We start from the raw sequence: 9,324 nt of genomic DNA on the forward strand, positions 1-9,324 counted from the left end.
CTGATGCATAAGAGTTACTATTGTTTATTTATGTTGTATGTAAAGAATGTGTCATGTGGCAGACAAATTTTAGTTTGATTCATTAATAGTAATGGCTGACTGCAGAGTATCACATCTTTCTGAGGTGAATGTATATATCTGTGTATGTGTGGAGGGGGGGGGGGGGGGGGGGGGGGGGAGGGGGGAGGGGGGGTCGGCACCCGCACACTTGCGAACATGTGCATTGATATTATTGTACCATATCTATTTCACACGTATCAATATGCTTAAAGAGGGATAACAAATAAATGTAAAAATGGAGCAGTCATTTATTGCAGCGTAAGTCAGTTCCATGGCTTGAATGGAAGAGAGCAAGTTTTACATTATGAATAAAGCATAAATATTAGTACTGATTCAGACAATTTAAGTAAAATGCATTATCATTATATGTTACTGACTTAGAAACCTTTTAGGCTTATGCTGAGAATTATGCTGAAGAATGAGCTCTAAAAAGTGCTCTCTCTTTTTATCAACATCTTAGATGGGCTTCATAGGGATGGCATATAAGACTTATAGTGGTATTTTGTTTTGTTTCAGTTGTTATTCATCCATCGTATCGCAAACAAGGTCTCGGCAAGGCACTCATGAATGCATCAGAGAATGAAGCTCAAAAGTAAGCTTAGAACAAAAACGTCTTATTTGTAAAACACAATGAAATATTTTTAAAATATATGTTTGCTCTGTTCCAGGCTCGGTCTTCATACAGTCTATTTATCAACTATCGACCAACAAGGTTTCTACCTGAAACTTGGATACACAGAATGTGCTCCAGTTTCAGTTTATGGCTGTCCTATAGCAAAGTGGAATTCATCACATACTATGGTCCACAACAACATGCTCAGTGACCTAGAACTGCAAAACGAAGTTTCACCATTAGACAGCAGAACTCTAACAAAAGATACTGTGCCACTACAGCATGAAGCTACTTCACTACTGCCATGTCAACTACCGCCCCCTACTCCTCCTCCTCCTCCTCCTCCTCCTCCACCACCACCACCACCACCACCACCACCACAGTCATTACCTTTGGCACCGACACAGAAACAAAGAAAGACTTTTATGAAAAAAGTACTTTAATATGTGTTACAATAAGAAACTTAAAATGTTTATTGTGAGGTCCAGGTATACATGACAACATACAATAATTTACTATTTTTACAAATCTTGTATTTTCATAATGTTAAAGCACTGCTGATGCAGATCTCCATGCTATTCTGTCCTGTGCGAGCCTCTTCATCTCCAAATAACTGTTGCAACTAACATCCTTCTGAATCTGCTTACTGTATACATCTTTTGGTCTCCTCCTACTATACCCTCCCCTCCCCCCCCCCCCCCCCCCCCCCCCCACACACACACACACACACTCACTTCCATCAAATACTAAACTGGTGATCCATTTTGTCTCAGTTGTGCCACAAATTTCTTGTTTCTCCAATTCTATTCAGTACCTCACCATCACTTATGTGATCTACCCATATAATCTTCAAGATTCTTGTGGAGCACCACATCTTAAAAGCTTCTATTCTCTTTTTATCTAAACTGTTTTATCGTCCAATTTCACTTTCATACATAGCTACACTCCATACAAATACCTTCAGAAAAGACTTCCAAACACTTAAATGTATATTTGACATTAACAAATTTCTCATTTTCAGAAATACTTTTCTTGCTATTGCCTGTCTACATTTTATATTCTCTTTATGTCAGCCATCATCAGTTATTTGTTTCCCAGAAAGCAAAACTCATCTACTATTTTTAGCATCTCGTTTCCTAATCTAATTCCCTCAGCATCACCTGACTTAATTCGACTACATTCCATTATCCTTGTTTTGCTTTTGTTGATGTTCATCTTATATCCTCCTTTCAAGACACTGCCCATTCCATTCAACTGCTCTTCCAAGTCCTTTTGCTGTCTCTGAGAGAATTAAAGTGCCATTAGCAACCCTCCAAGTTTTATTTCTTTTCCCTGAACTTTAATTCCTACTCCAGATTTTTCTTTCACTTCTTTTACTGCTTCCTCAAAGTACAGATTGAATAACATCAGGAATAAGCTACAATCTTGTCTCACTCCCTTCTCAACCACTGCTTCCCTTTCATGTCCTTTGGCTCTTATTAATGCCATCTGGCTTCTGTAAAATTTGTAAAAACAGCCTTCCACTCCCTGTATTTTACTACTCCTACCTTTAGACTTGCAAAGAGAGTATTCCAGTCAACATTGTCAAAAACTTTCTGTAAGTCTACAAATGATATCAACATAATTTTGCCTTTCCTTAACCTATCTTCTAAGACAAGTCATAGGATCAGTATTGCCTTGCGTGTTCCTACATTTTTCAGAATTCAAACTGATCTCCCCCGAGGTAGGTTTCAACTGTCGATACTGAAATATGAACTTTGTAGAGTTGTTTAGTTCCATGACCTGGTATCATTAAGGTCATTCTGTGACGTAGGTTACTGAAGGAACAAAGTGTCAGAAACCATGGAACATTTATGAACCACCACCTCATGAACTAGAATCATGTTTCAACCAATGTGCTCTGCCTTCTGATGCATTCAGAATGTGATATGAAGTACACGTATTGAACACATTACTGTGATACCATATGTTATCATGATGTTAATAATACATATACTTTACTTTCTCGCAAATATTCTAATAGCACAGATTTCACTATTTGACTATGTAAATTATTCATTTGTATTTTATGTCAGTGGCTTAAAGGTCAATAAGATGCAAGACAATTCTTTTGAGGATTTAAAAAAAAGAATCCCATTTCCTGGTTACACAAAAAAAAAATTACATCTAACAGAAAGACATGATATTGGAAACTCCATAAGTGGGAAGGATCCATCTATGCAATAACTGTATGAATACTTCCTGTATGTTCACAGAATTATCTGAAAACACAGATTAACAAGAGTCAGAGCTTAGATATCCACTATTTATATCCTGGCAGGTGATAATTTTCAATAGTTGTTGGACTTTTACTCATTCTTAAATGACAAGAATTATGATAGTTCAGAGTTGTTTGTTGTATGTCCTTTGCTGTGTTTCTTATCTTCGCTCTTTTAACATGACTTCCTAATGATTTATTTCACTGCTTCTTCTTTCATCTCATTTTCCCGTTCAAATAAAATCCTTATGGGTATTGCCTGCGCCATTTTGAAACACTAAAACCAACTATAAAAGCACTGTTTCAACTGTGTTTGCAGCATTTATTGTCATGGCAATGAATTACTACCTAAATGGCAGCATTAACAGGGCTCTGTACCAGTTGAAATCTTTAAATTTTCAATTTTTGTTTTTGTCACTGATCACCTACAAAATTTTACCTTTCCAAATATATTATTGCCCTATTTTTGGTTTATTCATTCATTTAAACAAAACACTGTGTGGTGGTGACCATTTTTCAAGAATCTGAACAAATGAAGGAGGTAAGATTTGTCAGTTATTTAAGAGATGGGATTTAAAAGTTTTCAAAGCATTTGTGGAAGAGAAGCCATATGAAGAAAATGTAACTACCATTAAACTGAAGTGTATAGGTCATGTATAAAAGCAAATGGAATACAAAGCTGTGACGACTGAAAATTGCATACAAGGGAAAGAAACTGCAAGGTGGCAGAGCATTGTATATAAGAATAGACTCACGGATATAATCCATGTTACTATGGTATAGCAATCAGGCAAAATGTTTGTAGTGTAGAAGACATGAGAAAAGTTGTATGGGCAATTTTGTTTCACACCTCTCCAAAGGCCGATAAACCCATTCATAGCCTATGACCTCTATGAAGTGATTCATGGTGCAAATACAACAGAGCACAGCGAAATTGTGAGAAATTTATTCACATACCAACAATAACTTTTGACAAAGTGGAGGTCTTGGAAGAAACTTTCAGAGATTTGTCAGATGTAAGACTATTGAAAAATTGTCTTCCTGGCTACATACAGTTCCTAATGAGTCCACCAACAGCTTAATCCCCAATATAGTGCTTGTGTCATTTAGTACACTGCATTTTGATGTCTTAGTTGCAGTGACAACTTTGTGAAGGAAGTATTGTAAGGTTTGAAGTCCTGAAAAGACTGCTGCAAATTGTTAGTCTTTTCACAATGAAACAAATGTTAAATTTAGATAACAATAGAGTCAGGGCATCAGAGAGATCTATTAGATAACTTGAAATGAGGGCAAGACAACACACATGAACAGGAAAAAGGGCATTGCAAGATGAGATGGAAGAGGAAGCAGACAATCCAGATGCAGACAACCCATCTTACAGAGCTAGAATGCATTGAAAACTTTAGTGACTGTTTCCCCTAAGTTGCATCTTTTAAGAACAAAGTGTACTTTTTCTCAGTGTCTACTTACCAGGATTTGTTCAAAATTACAGGATACACCTATTATTGCAGTTCGCCTTATTTTCTGGCAATTTGACAGCTCAAAATGGATGATTCACAGTTCATCATATTAGTGCCAAAACATTCAAGCTGTTATAGTTCTTGACATCAAGAAAAAGATACTAATGTCAGGGATAGTGTGTGTGTGTGTGTGTGTGTATTGGAGGATACTACCATGTAATTATAATACTTATTTTATTATGAGAATTTAATTATAATTTATCAATAAGATAACATTAAAATAAGGCTTTTCATTCCTGTCGATCTATTTGGGATACTTGTTTCATTTCCCAATAGATATCTCCCATCTGCTTTTACCAACAGTTTCACTACTAATATTAATGAAGTTTCTGTCACTGTGCTGACTGTCAAGAAGTCTCAAATAACAAGAAAAGGAGATTTTGCCTCAATATCTCAATGGGAAGAAAAGTTACAGATGTTACCTAAACAACAGAATACTGTCTCCTTTATAAACTATCATTTGTCAAAAATCTCTTTTCAATATCATGAACAAAGTGTAGCCGACAATACATGGGCCATCATGTGTACTATTTATGTGTTGATCACTTCTTTCTGCTGTCACCCATTTGTGCTGTGCATTCTCCCCTCCCCCAAACTCACTCTCACTCTCTCTCTCTCTCTCTCTCTCTCACACACACACACACACACACACACACACACACACAGTGTTCTTGAAAGATATTGATAATATATATGCATTTCTAGCAAAATATTAAAAAAAAGAATCTCTGGCTGTCATTGAATTAATAAGGAATTCCTGTCAAATATTGTACTAGATGTCTGCACATCAGCTTTGTTACAAAATTTTACAGCTTCAGTATCACAATCCTTTCCTATCAGTGACAATATTACATAGTGGAGAAATGCACCTAATGATAGAGTCACTGAAAATAATCAATTTTTGAAAATATATAATTGGATACATAAAAAGGATTGAAGGCAAAGGAAGAGGAGTGAAGGAAACGGATTGGTGAGGTTTGAGAAATGGGGACCAGTAAGTCTCCCTTGACCTGAGGCTCTGGCTGACTTTTCCACAATCTTCCCCATTTCCTAAACCTTGACAGATCTTTTCCTTCATCCCTTCCCTCAAGAAGCTGGCACATGTCCGCAACTTTTGTGTGTGTTTTTTCCTGCCACTGCTTGGTGAGTAAATTAACACTGATCCCAACCCATTAACAAAGGCTCCACCACTGTGGATTTGAACTGCAAGTATTACCTGGTTGAAGGACTCGACCACCCATCAGATTCGTCCACCTACAAACCCTGCACAGTGATCCCATTTCATCAGGATCTCCGGTCTCTCCTCAAATCCGTAAGCCTATCCTAGAACCTCTCCCGAGTCTCTCTCTCTCTCTCTCTCTCCCCCCCCCCCCCCCACCCTTACCACTCCTACCTTCTTACGTGCTCCCTAAAGTCTATAAACCCAACCACGCAGGAAGCCCCATTGCAGCTGGTTACTGCATCCCAATTGAGAGAATCTCTGCTCTCATAGAGCAACACCTTCAGTCTATTACTTATAAACTATCCTCCCATATAAAAGACACCAACCATTTCCTCCACCAACTCTCCATTGTTTGTGTTACTTTACCACACAGTGCCCTGCTCATCACTATTGATGTCGTCTCCCTTGACACCGGCATCCCTAATGCCCATGGCCTTGCTGCTATTGAACACTACCCTTCTGAACCTCCTCCTTGGTCACCATGACCTCTCTCACACAACTTCCTTTGAAGGCATCACCTATAAAGGCATTTGTGATATGGCAATGGGCACCCAGATGGCACCTTCCGATTCCAACTTATTCATGGGCCATCAGGAGGAATCCTTCCTAATGCTACAGAATCCCAAACCCCTCACCTGGTTCAGACTCACTGCTGACATCGCTGTGATCTGGATCGAGGGTGAGGACACCCTATCCACACTCCTCTAGAAACTCAACAACTTTTCCCCCCATTCGCTTCACCTGGTCCTCCTCAACCCAAAAAGCCACCTTCCTCACTGTTGGCCTTCACCTCAAAAATGGCTATGTCAGTAACTCCATCCATATCAAACCTATCAACCACCAGCAATACCTCTACTTTGACATCTGCCACCTATTTTAAACCAAAGTTCCTGCCCTATAGCCCAGCCACATGGGGATGTCGCATTTGTAGTGACCAGCAGTCCCCCTCGAAGTATATCACAGGTCTCACTGTGGCCAAAATTACCCTCCCAACCTTAGACAGAAAGCGATCACCTGTGCTTACCTCACCAGTCACCCACCACCTCCCAAAGTCCCACTATCTGGCCACAAAAGAGCATTCCGCTCATGATTCATTACCACCCATGACTGGAGCAACAATAACATTCTCCATCAGGGTTTCGACTACATGTCATCAGCCCCTGAAATGAGGAATGTCCTAGCCACTATCGCTCCCACCCCTCCCACAGCGTATTGTGCTGTCCACCGTACTTGCACAATACTCTCATCCATTCCTACTCCACCTCTGCTCCCAACCCCTTGCCTCGCACTGCAGAAGTTTTTGGGGCATCTTGGGTTGCCCAGTGTGAAAGATAGAAGTACAAGCCTTGTGACTACACCTTCAATAATAACATATATCCGAAATAAAACATTGGCTTTTTGGTGGGCTTATTTTTTCCTGCATTAAAATGATTTCAAGACACTGGCTGGATGCTCCCCCCCCCCCCCCCCCCCCATTCGCTCACACATGCACATGATATATATACAATGCACACATTTATACATCTTAAGGCAAATAAATTCACACACACATTCATTTTTTTTAATATATATACACACAGGTTGTCTGGCCATTTCGTGGAGGCCTGGTAGTGGACCCTGTGTCCAAGTTCTCGTACCAGGTTGTTTTCTGAGTCTTGTGTTCTTGGCAGTGGTTCTGAATCGGTCCCTCAGGTAGGGCACCCTGTGAGCTGGTGAAGCCCGTTCGTTGGGAACCAGTGTGGCAGGTGAAGTGCCCTTTTCAGAGCAAGGTTTTGAATTCTTTGTAGTCGTTGTATGTGGGTTGGAGCAGCATTGCCCCACACAACAGCAGCGTAGTCTAGGATTGACCGCACCAGTGTGAGGTACAATATCACCCCCAGTCTTGATGGTAGTGTTGAAGATGGATTTAGTAGTGGGTAAAGCACTACCATTCTTCTCCTGGCTTTTTCTCGGATGTTTTATGTATAAGAGCGCCATGTTAGACACCTGTTGAGGGTCACACCCAGGTATTTCGCTGTTTTTGACCATGGGACTGGAGTGCCCCTTATCTCAATGGGCTGGATGTTAGGTGGAAAAGGTTTTCTGCAAATAGCTATTGCCTGCGTCTTCGTGGCGTTGAAGGACAATTGCCATTTCGTCGCCCATTCGCTCAGCATATTGCACGCTTGTTGCAGTCTTGCCTGGAAGTGTGCAGCATTCATACTTCGGGAGTAGATGGCCATGTCATCGGCATATAGAGACAGGTGTGTTCTGGCTGTCGATGGTACGTCAGATGTGTACAATATGTATAGCAGTGGTCCAATTACACTGCCCTGAGGTACTCCTGCTTTGATGAGTCTGGTGGACTATGTACCATCTTGAGTGCAGACGTGTAATGTCCAGTTTTTGAGGTAGCTTTTCAGGAGTGTCGCTTGTGACACAGGGACCCGCTATCTAGAAGTTTATACCGGAAACCCTCGTGCGACACGCAATCAAAGGCACGTGAGACATCCAGAAATACAGCCCCGAATAATTCCTTCCTTTCCATGGCGCTGAATGCTTCCTCAACTAGGCGTAGTAGCTGCTGGGTGGTGGAGTGGCCTTGGCAAAAGCCGAACTGGACGTCTGGTATCATGTGCTCTGCTTCTACATGCTGCTGAAGTCTCTTTATATACAGACGTTCAAAGAGTTTCGATATAGCAGGTAAGAGACTGATTGGTTCGTAGCTTGCTGGCGATCGAGGGTCCTTTCCTATCTTCGGTGTGCTGACAACCTCAGCATGTTTCCATGTGAAGGGGAAGACGCCTGTTGCCAAGATCTCGTTGAAAGCCGCAGCTCATTTGCTAGGAAGTCTGGTCTTCCTCCTGCTTTTTAATTTAGTTCTTCGAGCTGTTTTGTTACTTCTGCTGTGGAAATCGGTTGGATGTGGTCGTCTGCAGCTCAGCTGGTGAGGAATCTTGGAAGGCGCTCATTAACTAGGCCAATGTGGGCTGCGTCAGAAGGGTCATTGATTGCCGAGAAATTTTTTGTGAACGCATCTGTCAGGGCATTAGCTTTGGCATCTGGTTTGCTGACAATATTGTTGCCCATGTGTAAAGGAGGTAACTTCTGTCCCTTCCTTAGTAGAGACTTCGTAATCTTTCAGGCTGATTGGTTTTGTAGCTGTAGCAGTGCGATCTTATCTGCCCAAACTTGGTTCTTGTGTTTTTCTACTGCTACGCAGTTGTTTTACTCGGCGCTTTGTGGCTGGTTTGCGCATTGCCTGCCATTCTCTGAATGCGTGTTTTTTTTCTCTGATGGCTGCTGTGATGGGTGGAGGCAGTTGGTGAGTTTTTGGTCATGTGGGTTGTCACGGTGGCGCGGCTTCTGTTGCAGTGTCCAGTGCTTTGGATGTTATGTATAGTAGTGTGGCTTCTGCTCCTGCTGTCTGTGTGTCCGGAAGGTCTCTTTCGAGCAGTTGGCTGTATGTTTCCCAGCTGATTCCTCGGATATCGAGATGGTGTCTTGGTAGTTTATTGATGCCGACAAGGTCAACATGATCTGAGGTAAGGGCCCATCTGGTGGTGGCAGTAACATCATTGGGGAATCCCTTAATGATGGCTGTATTCAGTACATCACTCTGGCCTCTGTTTGGAAAGCATGTGGGGTCGTATGGTCCCACAATGATGGCATG

General features: G+C 41.2%; 1 protein-coding gene across 9 annotated transcripts in view; it reads left to right on the forward strand.

The window, feature by feature from the left end:
• Window positions 1-1,348, forward strand: part of LOC124607975 (N-alpha-acetyltransferase 80-like) — a 144,790-nt gene extending 143,442 nt beyond the window's left edge. For all 9 annotated transcript variants that reach the window (XM_047139955.1, XM_047139950.1, XM_047139948.1 and 6 more), the window contains 2 exons: window positions 577-652; window positions 729-1,348. In XM_047139955.1, coding sequence (XP_046995911.1) covers window positions 577-652; window positions 729-1,116 — 464 coding nt within the window. In that variant the 3' untranslated portion in view covers window positions 1,117-1,348. The remainder of the gene's footprint in view (window positions 1-576; window positions 653-728) is intronic.
• Window positions 1,349-9,324: the final 7,976 nt, after the last annotated feature.

The sequence above is a fragment of the Schistocerca americana genome, chromosome 1 (genome assembly GCF_021461395.2).
Source record: "Schistocerca americana isolate TAMUIC-IGC-003095 chromosome 1, iqSchAmer2.1, whole genome shotgun sequence".
NCBI lineage: Eukaryota > Metazoa > Arthropoda > Insecta > Orthoptera > Acrididae > Schistocerca > Schistocerca americana.